We start from the raw sequence: 16,117 nt of genomic DNA on the forward strand, positions 1-16,117 counted from the left end.
CAAATCCTGGTTGAAAAGTATAATCTTGAAAGTTGGCCTGAAGAGAGAATTAAGTTCAATACCGTTACAACTACTGAACGTGTTCATTTGTCTAGCTGCTCCTTTTACAAAAAAATGCACCTAAATTTCACCCTATAGGTGAAGTTAGCCATATTACAGAAACAGGGTCTATTTATTTGCATGCTTTTTGGAGCTATATTTTTGTTTTTACTTTTAATGTATCCAGCATGTGCTTTTGATTCCATAACTCATCATCAGCTCTGCAACTTGATTGGAGGAAGAGATCCAATTTATTGGACGCAGTAAGGCAAACAAAAGGGCAAAGTTAACAACTTGCCGTGTGATATTGGGTACTACCTATGTGATACAGGCGTCCTGAATCCTAGTGCACTGGGAAGAAGCCTGTGAGTCGAACTTCCCCTTGCCTCTTCCAACGATTTTCAGACAATTTCATTAAAGGAATTGTCACAGTGACTTGTCATGAAAGCCTCCGGGGGAGTTATGCAATCTTTGTGGTCAAGGATAGCAGCACCTAGAGAGAACTGGTATCTGGTAATTGAAATTAGGTCACAACAGTCGATACTCCCATATGGGAAATTACAGGGGGAAAGGGAGGAAATGCTCAGAAGGAGACTCGTAATGCAGAATACAAAAGCTGGACTTTAAGGGGAAAGATAAATCAACCCGAAAGATACGAGCAGTCAGGGGAAGTTTGCACTTTGCTTTTACTACTTTATCATTTTAGATTTCTGTAGCACCAAGCTTAAGAATCCGAGGTTGTTGTACAGAAATCAGCCTAGGGCATTAACCCTCTATAAAAGAGAACCGTATAATATTGCAGTTGACATCAGCATGCAGCTAACCAAGAAGAGGCAAAAGGAATCAATTTCCACCTTAAGAATAGCAAGGGCCAACGACAGGCATTCTATAAACTTCTTGTTCCTCTCAAGGAAACTGCCATCGACAGTATCCACCGACCTTTGTTAACTCTGAATTATACTTTATATACAGCAGTGACTTTGAATTAAATAAAATCCCCAGAATAAAACAATAGCTAGGAAGCTGATACTTTCGAATGTTTCTTTCTGAAAGGCTTCGGCAATAGGCGAAATCCAATACTGCTGTTATACTTGCAGAATAGCTCTTGATCCAGTGAAGGTGTCTGTCAGTGCAAGAGAAGGGGGAGAAATTCTTGCCGGTTCTGCTTTCCCCACCGCAGGACTCAGAACTCCCAGGAAATCTGTTTCAGGGGGTTGGGGGGGGGGACCCTCCGAAACATTGTGGGCGAGAGTCAAGGGCCTGTAGGGAAATGAGAATAAGAGAAAATCATCTCTTCTCTTCCATTAGGGAATGACTCTCTTGGATCAACAGCCATTTCATGAGCAGAACAGCAGAACAGGATTTCACCTATTGCCTTGATAAATTGTTCAGGCCTCAAGATATGTGACAATGCAATAGTTAAGCTTATTGTAGGGCAATGGACCACGTGTCCTCTTTAATTTTGTGTGTGTAAATAATTATTGGGGGAACGTGTTTACACGAAATTTCCAAAGATAGCTGAGAAATTAACAGTGACTTCCAGTCACATTTTTGGAAACCATGTGGAGGGAAGCCACTTAGGCTGTTACTATTGGATGCAGGTGAGAAAGGACTTAAGCATCTTCTTCACGACTGCTTCGCATCTCTAAATAATGGTTTCCCAAAGCTGCGTTTCATACCTTTAAAAAACTCCATCACGACTCAGCCACGTAGGTTTGTTAATTTGTACTTAGCCTCTTAGCTCTTGTGATACATGTGACCAAAAGAGAAATGAACATTTGGAACAAACCTATATTTACATTCTTAAGACCCACTTGCAAGGTCTTTTTAGGCTAGCAAGTACATTCTGGTTAGCATTTTAGCCCAGTATCACAAACCTTAGCACTGCGAGTTAATTCAGAGTAGTGCAGTTGTCTTTGTCTTTTCTGAGTCTAGATTTTTTTTAAGGTTACCAGCTGACTTCTGCCGAGTGCTATGATCTGAGAAGCAATAGAGTGGTCTCTGATCAATACTGCCACTACTACCCTGAAAACATCAAGCCAAAGCCAAAACTTCAGGAGTGCAACCTGGATCCTTGCCCTGCCAGGTAAGTCCGTTCACGATTTTGAGATAGTTTACACTGAGCAAAATCAGACCAGTTAATTTATTGTTTAGATATTGAGAGGATTGCAAATAGCTTGTTATCTAGCCGGCATGTACAAATTAATGTAATCACATTGATTGGAACATCTTAAATTGAGGGGGGGGGGGGAATCCCAGGACATTTTCTGTTGTGGTGTAGTAAATTAACTGGGATCTGATTTAGCATTTTTGAGGTAAATGTGGTGGACAACTCTTGAAAGAGTTGTTAATGTAGCTGATGTCTCTGAGTAGGCATGTTTTTTAGGATTGCACTGAAAAGTGGGATATTCAAAGTAATTTAGTTATGCACTTGGAAATTATATTTTTTGAATATATATATATGAGAGAGAGAGAGAGATATCAATAGCATACTGTACTTGTCCTTATGTTGTCGAAAGTTTAAGAAAGAATGAAGTCACTGAAAACTGAAGATATGCTCATTTTAGCACGGAGAAGGAGCTCCGTCGTTAAACTTACTATATATGCTTTCCTGGGATGGTTACCTGGGAACAAAAACTAATTCCCATCCCATATCACTGGCATTTATCCACAACTTTATCAATGAGGAGGAGGTTTGTTGGTTTGTATTTTCATCAAGTGTTTCTGACGATTGAAAGGAGAAAAATACTGATAGCAGTAGAATGATAACATAGATGAAATTCCAGCCACCTTGTATTATTGAATGTTATATTCTTCCAATTTGAAAAGGGCACTTCATGAAAATTAAGTATTGACCAGGGCTTTATTGCTTGTCACCTTTGACCTTTGATTAAATGTTCCCACTCCTTCTGCTGGGAACCTTATGGTGTGTTTCTGGTTTTGGTTGGTGTTTTTTTTAAAAAAAATCAATTGCCAACACAGAAAAATAATGAGAATTGGGTCTCGTCAGAGCAGGGGAGAGACAGACTTCAGGCTTGTTGGATCTACTTTGGTTTTATTTTTCTAGAACCTCAAAGTCTAGCTGCCAGAATCAGATACAAAAGACATGCGATTAGAATCAAAGACGTAGGTGCCTCTGATCATATTTTGAGCTTGGGAATTTGTCTCTAGGACCTGACCTGAGCTCACAGCTTTTTAACACAAAAGCCCACTTCTGATAGCTTTCTTTAACACAGCCAGGGGTGCCATCTAGGAGGGGCTGAGGACCCGAGGGCCCAAGGGGCCCCCCAAAAATAGATAAAGAGCTCTGAGAATACAGTGAGCAGGGCATTTAACATTCAGTGATGTTAAACGTTTGCCTGAAAAGGATAAGCAATATGGAAAGAGATTGCGCAAAATAGAAGTTAACAATTAAGGCAGAATTGGCCTCCAGCAAAGAACATGACCACAAACCAGATTTATAATAAACCATATCACTAACAGGAGCAAGGAAAGCAAACCGTAATCGGCTAGCTAGGGCCTGCCTGAGATATTGGTCGCAGGTAGCATGATAGCTCTGTGCCCTGGCCTGCCCAGAGCAACAGAAACAGGCATTATTGAGCACAAGATACTACTGATGTGCTGCGTACAGGTACAACCCGGTACCTGCATGTTGTGCCAGCCTGAATTATCAGGGTAAATAGAAAAGTGCATTTTCACAAATTTGCGAGTTGCAGTGTACCATAAGCAGAGGGAGACACACGGCAGGCCGCTCAAAATGTCAGTGGTGCCTGCAAAATAAAGATTAAACATGCCTAGGTATTTATTTTTGCCATTCATTTTTAAATGTTTGCCTTTCTTGATGTTTATTATATTAGAGCTCACACACGCCATTTGTTTCTGGGAACTGATTTCAAAGCTGTTTTCCAGTTTGGTTTTTTTATATATATATAAATATAACCTGACACTACATATACATAAATGTTAAGACAGGTGGCTGCATGGTGCATGCATATCAAAAGAAAGAGAAAAATAACTTCTGGGCAGATGTCAGGGAAGTAATTTTTGCTCTTATACAAGACGGATCAACGTGAGGCTGCTGACATATGGATCCTGAAGGGCAGGAGTCCTTTAGATGCAAGAGTCTTCTCTTCCACTTACGGGACCTACCAGAATGAAGTTGGCTTAGTCAGTAATGTGACTGTCGTATAGGACCTTTCTCATAATTGCATTTGCTCTTGGAAGCAATATATATATCCTCAGCAGGGGAACTCCCAGCTAATTGGTTTAATTAATCCATTTTCACCAATATTAAGAATAAGCTTTACTCAGGCCCTTGATCTGAGTGGGTTTCTCATGTGTTTGTGCTATCCATCTTTTCGCTATTTGCACTGCAGGCTACAGACAGGCGCCTGGGAGGTTGCGTACGATAGGCAAATCACCTGGTTTTTTTTCCCCCTTTCCACATTAATTATAGCCTTTATTCTGATGTTACTTAACTGTGCATACCTTTTAACACCCGGAATGACACTCCATTACGCACCCTTTCTCTGCTTGTCCTAACAAAGTCATCTTGTGCCTTTATTTCAAATTCCTTCCATTGTACAGACAATGCTGGAAAAATTCCACCTACACATTTGACAAACGAAAATGATTCCTTCTAGCCTTTACATGCATAGGTTGGGTTCATCCATTTCCTGCTCCCCCACCGCCCCGCTGAGTATCCATATTTGGCATGACCACGATGGCAGAGAGCAGACATTTGACCCACTAAACACCAATGACAACAGTCACCAAAAAAAGATGGTGCTTCTCACTTGGTCACCACTGCAAAGCAGAGTTGGGAGCATGGGATTTGGGGTGGAGAAGCAATGGAGGGGTGCAATGTACTTGTGCCTAACCCTTTCCCCTGAATTCCTCACAGCCAGTTTTCCTCTATATGGGTTCTTGGGTTTGTGCTGGAAACACAACCTAGTGGGAAAGTGGCTGAAAGGATGACTTTTGGAAGTGACGGAGGTGAAAAGAGGTGCAGGGGGAAAAGCTAGCACACACAACCCACAGCTGGTCTTCTGCTGGTACTTGCTTTGCATGTCAAAGCCCCCAAGCGACCCCCATGAGAATAAAGACACAAGGACACAGAATTTTAGGTTAATGTTAATGGGCAAAATTTAGGCCACAACTTTATTGGTTACAGAATGTGAGCGGTATTGGCTTAGGCACTGGCATCAACAGACTATATCTGACTCCTGCCCGCCTTGCAGGGAGTCTGGTAAGGGTAAACCTCCAGTAGGGGGAGCCCCACTGATGCAGATTGACTCGAGCCCCCCTGGGTTCCCGCTGGGGTTGTGGCATGGCCCTAGCCCTTCCCCAGGCTTCGAACAATATCCACACCCCCAGATTCCTTTAACGAAATACCCTTGAGCACAGAGGGGTATTCCAATGCCTAACATAACGCTATTCCAATGCCTGACTGCCAAACCTTACAAAGTTGTGACAATTGCCACGAGGTAGGTGAAAACCAAGTGGCCAGTGCCAATTTGCCAAGTGGAAAAAGTCCTACCAGGCCCCTCAACAGCGACCAACCGAAGTCCGTAGCAAGGCCAATGACGCAACCTGAATGAAGGGTGGGAGGGCAGGAGATCTGCGGCGCAAGGCTGAAAAGGGCCGGTTCAATGTCACGCTGTGGTTTAAATTGGTCCCAGCCATGCTCCCCAAGCCGCCTGATTGGCCGCTTGGCTAACTGGCGTGGCTGGGCCTCCCCAGCGTAAGGCGGGACACAGTCCCACCCCCCACCCCCACTGAGGGGGGAGGCTTGGTTGCTCGCCCACAACGCGTCCCCACACAGAGGTGGAGCCAATTTGCAGAAAAGCAGCATCTGTAACTATTGGTTATTTGCAGATTAGTTTGGCTGCAGAAGGTGTGCTGGGGAGACCACACATTCAAGAAACGCAAAAGTAACTTTTGCTTGGTTTAATAACCAAAACAAAAACTCCTTTTACACTAAATGACATTATATCATTAAGTGTGACCCATCCACCAGGGTACTGAGAGAGCTACTTGCTGCTCTTTATATACCCAACAGCTTAATTAACATAACTTAACAGCACCTGCTATACTGCTTCACTGATGTAAAACTAGGTCACGTTATTTGCTCTGGCCCTTAAAGACATACACATCTTGTGGAACAATAATGAAACCTAAAATTTAAAGAAACCATTCAACAGTAGCACGCAGTACAGACACACTGCCCTCCAGATTGAATTCTGCTGCTTAATTATTGACTGGCAGTCTGAGGTCTCATGTGGGAGCTTGCTTGCCTTATGAGTGCCAGTTGCAGGGCAGCTAGCACAGCGCAAAGCATTCTACCGCTAACCGAGACTGCTAAGGACTCATATCTTGCAGGCATTGACAAAGAGGCCCTTCCCGTACACACAATGTGCCAAAATACTTGTCTCATTGCTCTTCTGATCACGAATTTAGTGGAAACAGGAATACAGATTGACTGTGATATTTGCCTCATAATTGCTATCTATTTAAATACTTTTCAGCAATGTGATGACAGAATAAGAGCAAGGCAGTTAAGAAATTTCCAGCGTAACCTGCCAATTTGAAATGAACTGAAAAGACCTCTCTAATTAGTTAAGAAAACATCCTGTCAGGACTCTCTTCCAGCTTTATGTCCTTATCCATAATGCAGTCTAATGTGCAAGGCCCTTCCTCCTCAGACTTGCTGAAAGAGCCTCAAACCCCAACAGAGGGGAGCAGCTGGGGTGGGTGTGTAGGTTGATCTTGAGCAGACAGCCACAGAAGAAGGGGTTAAGCACCTCATTTCCTCTTGCTTTTCTTCTGCTTGGAAAACTACAGCCTCCCAGGACTGCTTCTGCTTAAGAAAAAGTCATTGAGCTCTCATACACATTGGGGTGGAACATCTGGGGTGTACTGGGGCTTCCAGACAAAGACTCTGGAAGCACAGAGTGGGCCCATGTTGAGTAGCCCTGAATTGTGTGCACGCCTCCCCTGAGGTCCATCTGTACAACACAAAACATCTGCAGCAAGGGTGTCTGGTTGCATGTGCAGAGTTGTTTCCCAACTCTGACCTTTCAGGAATGCTGCTGCAGCCCTGTGTTTAAGAGCCCCACCAAGGAGAAGTATATATAACCTGCACCTGGATGCAGCCTAAATTCAGGGTTCAACAGACAGCACACAAAGATGAGCAGCTCTATTTTAAATGTATTTCTGAGCCCCCTAACCTTTCATCACATGCCCAGTGGTCCGGATATTGCCTTCAAGGAAATTTGTGGCATCTCATGCTCCCCACACACTTCTCAGGTAGTTCTGCAGACTCTGGAATTTACTGAATTAGGCTCTGGGCTCTTGCTGTTGCCAAAACAATTAACCCTGTGTTTTGGTATTGGGCTCTGGGTTCTTGGCTGACAACATGGCGGAGCAAAGGATTGGTCTCCAGCAGCAATGTGGTTCCTCACTAGCCATCTAGAATTTAGAATGCCAATACGCTACCACCTTAGTGTCTAACAAACCCATATTTTACATTCAGCCTCCTCTCATGCAGCAGTACACATAGATGCAAACTATAAGCACCGAAGATCCAAACAAGTACTTAAAGAAAACCAATGCTTTCCTGTTACTGATTCGTATTGTTTGCTTGCTTTATAATTTGTTGGGAAGTGATCCATTAGAATACGTACTTTTGCCTCTCAGGCTATGTAGCCTTTTTGCATATTTGCCTCACTTTGCTCAGTCTTTGGTTTATCAATGCTTAGTTCGTAAGCTAATGAGCTATGATGTCGTAAAGGGGCATCCCTGTAAATGTGGAGGATTAAGACTGTAAATTATAGCATTGGTGACCTGGAAACCACATATTGAACAAGGAGTGATCCAAGTTGTGATGGATGCTAGCAGGATCGCTATCATGCAAGAGAAGCATGAGTAGCCTGAATCCCCAACAAAAAGAAACTCCAGTGAGGTACTTCCTGTTTGTGCTTCCTGTTATCCTGTTAACTTTGATGTGTGGAAGCATCCTTCAACATTATGGTTAGTACAAAGATGGCAACATTTCTCCCACCTTGTTGAGATGTTATAATCGAATCCTACTGATCGACAGAGTCGTTTTATTTGTCAACAAGTAATGGTGAATATGTCTCTTTTCGCAGCACAAAATCCCTACTTTTTAGGTTGACCTTTAAAATTTGGTGGTGGGCTTTATTTTTAATGAGACAGAATAACTCCTTGCTGTTTGTGATTTGTAAGAGTGGAGAAACTCTTCTTTTCCACGCACCAGGAATGGGAAATCTCTGGCTATGTGAATGTTGTTGAATTCCAACTCCCATCAGCCCCGGCCAGCTTGGCCTACAATCAGTGAGGATGGGAACTGAACTCCCAGCACATTTGGAAGCTCACAAGTTCTGCACCCCTTCCCCACAGATACAAAACACATCATTCTCTCCCTCGCTTACTCATTAACTCTGTTGAGTTCAGTTTAAGGACAAAACTGTTCTGCATCTAATAAATAAATCACTTTACATTGTGGGAGCCATATTAACTAATAGGTTAAAAAAACCGGTTCATGAAATATTTTGCAAAGTGAAATGATGAGTGCCAATGTCAATTTTTGCTTGCCTCCTTAGTCTTTGAAGCTAGATTTTTAGCCGCATGAGTAGAATGACGTAATAATCTATTTAATGCTATGTCTCTGTATAATGTAATCATTTAGTGTTTATTTTATTGTGTGTACCTTCTACTCAGAGGGTTGGCATTATTGTTCCTAACAGTGATGGATACAAGCAGATCATGCCCTATGACCTCTACCATCCTCTTCCTCGGTATGTAAACCAGCTTCTCTATTTAACAAACATGCAGATACGTGCTTGTGGTTGATTGATACTCTTAACAGAGTGTGGTAGTGATCTGCAAACACGCTCTGGGCCTGCGGTCTTGTGTTTTGTTTTCATTGCTTCCTGCTTTTCTGTACACATGAGATACTGAAATCTGGATTTCTCGTTTCCTGGAGCTCTCGCAAAGAATGATAATCACCTATCACACAAAGCAAAGAATTTTGTCACTGAAATATCCAATTGAGACTGAGATTAAAATGTTGAGCTGTTGCCCCCCCCCCCTTTCTTTTCCCCATGTGGGCACATGTTTGGCACTTTGAGAGGCAGAGTTTTAACTGGATCTTTCTCAAAATGGCAATTACAGTCTGTTGATTGAAGGCAGTTCATTTAAGGTAAAGGTTTATAGCAACAGAGAGCGTTTGTGCTCTCCAGAATTATTAATTTCACGTAATATGTTAAAAGTCAAAATACTGCCACTCAACTTGTTATATAATCAGCTATAAACAAGACAATTAATTGAAAACAAATTCTGACATCTCTAGTTCTAACATAGCAATCCAGGTTATTACAGTTGAATTGCTAATGGGGCCAATAAAAGCCATTGTCTCAAGCCATATTTCTTGACAGCTTTTGGCGTTTTTGCATGACTGTATTACATTATTTCTCGCATGTTCATCTTTTAAGCAACATAAATGAGTCTTAATTGGCTAGAAGCTTGTTATTTTAGAATTTTTTGACTAAGGCCTTGCTCTTTAACAATTGCCAAATTGAAGCAGAATCTATTTAATTCTGTTTGGCTTATTGATGTAACTTATGAAAGTATTTTCTTCCGTGTGTTTATTCTGAGGCAACCTTGAGCCCAATTATTGAAGCATTCAGCCGATTACAAGCTTGATTGGGGAGAAACATCTGTGTGCGTTTGTGTTTGTGTGTCTGTAAGGCATATATTATGCTATTAAGGTTAAAGTGACTGTGAAGGATGAATGGCTTGGTGAATTGCACAGCACATAATTGCATTTCTCATTGGAATGCAAATGAATGGTAAATATAAAAAGTATGCTGCTATAGTTTTGTTCAGAAACTAGAATGGCTGGGTTTCGGTGGGCTAAGGTGGCTGAGGGCCACCACTTGAGACCAGCTGCCTTTTTGTTTGAGTTTACAGCTTTATTTGAACAATATACCTGGCCTCAGACAAGGTCTGCATAGTCCTGATCTCAGATGCGCCAATTTCTCAAGATGATTGAGGGGGCTCAATGTGATGTTCTCACATCATGCGTGTGACATCACGAGGAGCCAGGGGGTGGAGCCAAGTGCCCTATAAACATTGAGGGGGCCTGGTCCCCTAAAACAAAAAACCAACAACAATGCCTCGGCCCTGTGGGAATGTTCAGGGTGGCAGGAGAGGATATATTGTTTATTGATATCCTTCCTAACTTGTGCTAGCAAGTTCCTTTACTTAGCAGAGTGCATTCCCCATTACACAGCAGAAAACTAGTTGCAAACTCATGTGAGTTTCTTAAGACAATACACAATTCAATCTGGCTTGTCCAGATTGAAATGTGTTCTAATATTTTCCTGGTAAGACCCCTTGAATCCCTCCTAAAAGAACAAAGACACCACAGTCTTACTCATAAGCAATAAAAAGAAAGTTTACTCACGATCAGGCAGAGCACAGTGTGATCCATGAAGGCAGGCTTCAGGCTTAAATTTACAAATGTATAAGAATGATTTACCCCATAATGGAGATTCACCTAGTGACTGCAGGCTAGCAGTCCAGCAGTTCATAGGACGAAAGGAAGATAGAAAAGAAGGCAGCATGCCTTGGCCTTTTACCAGGTCTGGAAAGGTCATGCCCACCTACTAGTCACATGCAAGAAGAAGGATGCTCCAGGCCAGGAGGAACAGGAAGTTCTGACCCAACATTCCCTTGCATGTCCACTCTAGCAAAACAAGGAATGCTGTACTTGACTGCTCCCAGTGGATTACATCCCACGGGCCCCTAGGAGCTGGCAACTATGCCTGATCTAGATGCTAAATTCAAAGTATAGCCCAACCACACTTTAGCCTATGCAGACCTGCCTTGCAAACTTTTATCCACAATCACTAGCATGATGCCCAGCCCCACACTTAACGGAAGAGGAAATTAATTGTGCTGTGAGAGATGGTGTCTCTCCCTCCATCAGTTTGCTTCTACTGCTTCTCAGTCAACAAAGAACTTCACCCACAAAGAGTGGTCTTGCATGGGAACTGGAACTGATGTAGGGAAGGGGAGGAATTAAATTCAGTTTCCACTTAAAGGCAATCTTACCTAAAACCAACTTTCCAAAACAATAAGCAAGCCCAAACAGAGCCATCCTTTCATGGTAAGAATTCACCTGTACAACACCTTGTTCATTACCCAGGTGAGGAACAACCACATTTTGAACAGACAACAGAACCAATGAGTGAATTCTGTCCTATTACAATAGCTATAATAAATGCTGGGTCGCTAAATCTGGGTGCTGGACTTGGAAATAGTTTCCTTGGTTCTGTAGTTTATTCAAAAGGTGGTTATTCCTCACCTGGGTAACAAAAAAGGTGGTGTAGAGATGAATTCTTACCACACTTTGAAATTTGCACTTCTGCAAATTTTGCAATGCAGTTCTCCAGCCAAGTAATGTATACAAAAATCTTTATAGTAAACTATGCATTAAAATGCATATATGTATGTTAAAAATAACATACAGCAATGCATTACATTAGGGGAGATTGCATTGCAAAAATTGTATACTGGGCAAAATAGCGTATGGAAAGTTGTTTATTAAAATAAATTTGTGCTAAAATGCTGATGGCCTTTCGTGAGGACTTTAAACAAGAAATCACAAACTGTTGTGGAAATCTAGAGAACGGGATTTAAGTTTGGGAAAATTAGGAGCTTTTCCAAGAAACTGAAATTGAAAGATTCATGTATCCCTAACCAGAAGTAGGTCCTATTGAATTTGGGGAGGCTCACTTGCAGGTAAGTGGTGTTAGGATTGTGGCCTAAGTCCTTTGTTGGTTTCACATTAACAATAGCCCTGTTCAGATAGTCGTCACGTTCGTCCACTCGGTGTGTGGACAGGGAGGTGGGACTGTGCTACAGGCCATTGCCACCAATGTTGCACATTCAATGAAATGTCTGAAGAGGGAAGCCTCTGTGTTTACAACTTTGTGTACGTAGGCTTTCCATCAGATAGGAAACCCTGTGTCATCAAAATTCACACCAGCGTGGGGACCCTACTGCAGATGTCCTGCTCACTGCATAGATGTCAGTGCTAGTGGTTTGGGCTGTAAGCATGCCCCATGCATTGAGTGTGCATGTGCCCTGGGAAATTGCTTGAATAGCACGACTGGGTCTAGCTAACGTAGGAATTAGCAACTGTATAGGCTGCTGGGCCAAATCCAGACCCAGCATTGAGGGAATGCTGTCTGTTCCTTCTTCCCACCTGCTTGCCAACACAAAAAGGATAGCTGGATGTGGTGGGAGTCATAGTTGCATCCGCAATAACTGTACTTGCCCGCTGGTTGCATGGAGGGGTTTAAAGACTGAAGGCTTAGCACACTAGCACCCAGGGCAGCCCTGTAATTGCTGACCATTGACACAAAGGCTTAACTGGAAACCCCTCTGCCAGGAAAGAAACTGACAAATGTACTTTGCCTTGAGACCGTTCCCTTTCAGCTCCATCGCTGAGCACTCTGAGCATGGCACATACAATGTGGTGTAGCTGCGCTTGGTGTCTCAGGCAGAATCTAGTAGGTGCCTGTGACATGCACACCACTGCCACATTCCAGACTGTAGGAACTGCATTTTCCTGGCAGTAATATCTCACCATTCGAATATTGCGGCAATGCGCTGCCCCTGAGAAATGGTGATTCAGGGAAGATGCCCAGGCACTGATCAGTACGCAACGTTGCAATGTTTGCTTGGTTGCTTGCAACAGTTTCTCCCATTTTCAAACGTGCCCACAGACCCATAAAGGTGGGTGACCCCTGCCAAGGCATACTGAATCCACGGATTTCTTCCGTTCGTGTCATGCTGCTAATTCTTTCACCAGCTAAAAAATTTTGTCCTTGTTAGGCAGTCAGGGGTGAAATACTGGCTGATGTAATTGTTCCAGCAACCGACATGGTTGTGCTTTGCTGCTGCTGCTACTAGAGAAATGCCAATATATCGTAAGATGCATGCAGTGAGAAAGCTCGGATGCTCAGCCTTTTCCCTGACTGGCATCTTGTTTTGCAGGTGGGAAAGCACTCCGTGGACCGCCTGCTCTTCTTCTTGCGGCGGAGGCATTCAGAGCCGCACAATCTCTTGCGTGGAAGAGGACATCCAGGGGCTCGTCAGCTCTGTGGAGGAATGGAAGTGCATGTACACTCCCAAGATGCCCATTGTCCAGCCTTGCAACATCTTCGATTGCCCCAAGTGGTTGGCTCAGGAGTGGTCTCCGGTAACCGCTTTCTTTAAATATGTATATATTACAGTCATACCTCGTGTTGCGTTTGCTTCAGGTTGAGCGTTTTCAGGTTGCGTCCCGCGGTGACCCGGAAGTACAGGAAAGGGTTACTTCCGGGTTTCGCCACATGCGCAGATGCTCAAAATGACATGGTGAATCATGATCCACGCACGCCCAGACGCGGGTTGTGTTCTGCTCAGGTTGCGAACAGGGGCTCCAGAACGGATCCCGTTCGCAACCAGAGGTACCACTGTAAATTGCAGCATTGCTTATTAGCCCTCTCAGTTCTATAAAGCCCTGTGATGCATTGCACAAATGTGATCAACAAGGAATGAGCAAGAGTAGATTGCTATTAAGATTGGTTATTATTATGAAAAGTGGGATACAGCCTCTCTTTAGACTACCATGGCTGATGGCAGCTAGAGCTTAAATGCTCAGCAGACGTTAACCATGCAGAATCTCCCCCTGGAGGAACATACAGTGGTACCTCAGTTTAAGAACAGTCTGGTTTCAGAATGATTTGGTTTACAAACTCCGCAAAACCAGAAATAGTGTCTTGGTTTGGGAACTTTATCTCTGTCTAAGAACGGAATCCGAATGGTGGAAGGGCACCAGTGGCGGGAGGCCTCATTAGGGAAAGCGTGCCTCGGTTTAAGAACGGTTTTGGTTTAAGAACGGACTTCTGGAACGGATTAAGTTCATAAACCGAGGTACCACTGTACTTGACACCCCCCCCCCCGGAGAAGCACATTGAGATTCTGAGTTTGTAAAATAAATAAATAAAAGTCTGTGTTTATTACTTGATTGGAGAGATCCCCAGTTCTAGCTAACTTGCTTGCATCTCAGATGGAGAGAGATTCAAACGTCCCTCTGGTCACAAGGGAGGCATGGAGAAGAAGGGTGAGGAAGTGAGGTTAGGTCAGCAAACCCCAAGAGTATCAGTATAACACTGAAGGAATGTCAAGAGATCAGCACAGGAACGGCAGTCTAGGAATCTTGGAGGTTTCTCTCTGTCTTCCATTTCCATGCAAGTATATCAGCCCACAGGGCAAGCAGGACTGCACCTGGCACCTCCAGCAGTCTCCATATCATTATCCGGGGCCACCTTTCTGTAGAGAGGCTCTGATCTCTCCTGGACTTCTTTAAAAAAACAACCCCACAGCTCAGAACCTGTGTGTTAGCTCTGTGAGCTTTTAAATAGCAAATTGTGAAGTGTTTGTAAATAGTTGAAGGCAGCTCAGTATAAAGAATAGAATGACTGCACATGCAAAACACAGTGTAGATGAGTGATAGGTCATGCCCAGCCGGCATGGCGAGTGGTTGGAGATGATGGGAGTTGTGGTCCAATGACATCTGGAGGGCAGCATGTTGGTACCTGTGTAGGTTTTGGAGACACAGGACAATTTCAGTCATTGTGGTTGCCTCAGTGTGCCTTGTCCGTACAATAAATCAGTGGGAAAGTTACCTTTTCCCAGTGCCTCAATAGCACAAGATTTCAAAATTTGGTTCTTTAGCCCAGTTATACCTTGATTGTGAAATGAGTGGTGATTACTATGCAGGATCGGTTTATTGTGTAGGACGCTGACAAAGCCTTTGCTTTTATATGATGCTGAGGATAACGAGAACATAAAATCAAACCAAGGAGGGATAGTTTTAAAATTGGGGTGAAAGTTTAGGATAATACACATAGTGAAATGTATTCAGGCTGCAAATATAAGATCCTAGTGAGTTTCCTACGAGTAACCCAACAAAATCACAATGGGAGAACATTCATAAAGAATATCCTTCACTACATGTGGGTTTAAAATATAATTTATAAATTATATAGTTGAAGGAGCAGAGCCTACTGTATGTAGTTCACCATTCCAAAAAAGCTTGACATCGCACTGATTACCACATAGCATTAAGTGCTTTGCCTCTGTACTAAGCCAAAGTGACTACAAATGAAAGTGATGAAGTGTTAGTAAGCACAGAGACTTGTGGCTGCAAGCCAAATAACCGGTACTGAGATAGCGAGCGAGTGAGTGAGAAAGAAAGAAAGAAAGAAAGAAAGAAAGAAAGAAAGGGAAGACGACCTATCTACCAAATAATTATGAACAATCCAAACCATCATATTCTCTTGTTCCTTCCTCTTAACTCAGAATGCCAGTCACACACAAAGCACACGTTGGGAACAATAAACCATTGCTTGTGGCCAGTGGTATAGCATGGGTTGCCAGTGTCCGGGGCCACAAGCCATGGGGTGGGAGGGAGAGAAATGGACGGAGTATGCATGCCCATTCAACTGCCTAACAGTGTCCACATCACCCAGCAGATCATAGCCATACAGATAAGAAAAGAAGTCATTCCATTGTCTGGAGAGGTCACTTGCTGGTTTGCATGGAGAATCTGTTTTCAATGGAGCCCAGCAACGGAAGCGCGCAGCTGTATTGAATTTTTGCACCCCTAACAATGTTGCGCCCAGGGCAATCACCTCTGTGGGCCCCCCATGCAACGCCACCGTTAACGGCTAATTGGGATTAAGCAGCATGCTAGCGTATTCTGCCCTATTGCTCTTGCCCAGGTATCAGCGGAAGAAATAAGCCGTATGTACATGGTTTGTTGTTATGTATAAACCAGAGCTGTGGTTTGCTCCTTCCTAACAAACCATGATCAGAAAGCCAGGATGGGCGGATGGTGTTGTTCTGGTTCGGATTGCTAATTGTCCATATGGGCAAGCAGGGTTAGAAGAGGAAGGCAGAGTCTGGCTATTCAGGAATATACTTTTTTTCATTGTTT

At 43.3% G+C, this 16,117-nt stretch overlaps 1 protein-coding gene across 3 annotated transcripts in view; it reads left to right on the plus strand.

Annotated features, from left to right (window-relative positions):
• The window catches only part of ADAMTSL1 (ADAMTS like 1), a 473,481-nt gene that overhangs the window by 339,150 nt on the left and 118,214 nt on the right, over window positions 1-16,117 (plus strand). For all 3 annotated transcript variants that reach the window (XM_083419278.1, XM_083419280.1, XM_083419279.1), the window contains 3 exons: window positions 1,987-2,125; window positions 8,808-8,858; window positions 13,129-13,333. In XM_083419278.1, the coding sequence (XP_083275404.1) occupies window positions 1,987-2,125; window positions 8,808-8,858; window positions 13,129-13,333 (395 nt within the window). The remainder of the gene's footprint in view (window positions 1-1,986; window positions 2,126-8,807; window positions 8,859-13,128; window positions 13,334-16,117) is intronic.

The sequence above is a fragment of the Podarcis tiliguerta genome (assembly GCF_965153285.1).
Source record: "Podarcis tiliguerta genome assembly, chromosome: 17".
NCBI classification, from domain to species: Eukaryota; Metazoa; Chordata; class Lepidosauria; order Squamata; family Lacertidae; genus Podarcis; species Podarcis tiliguerta.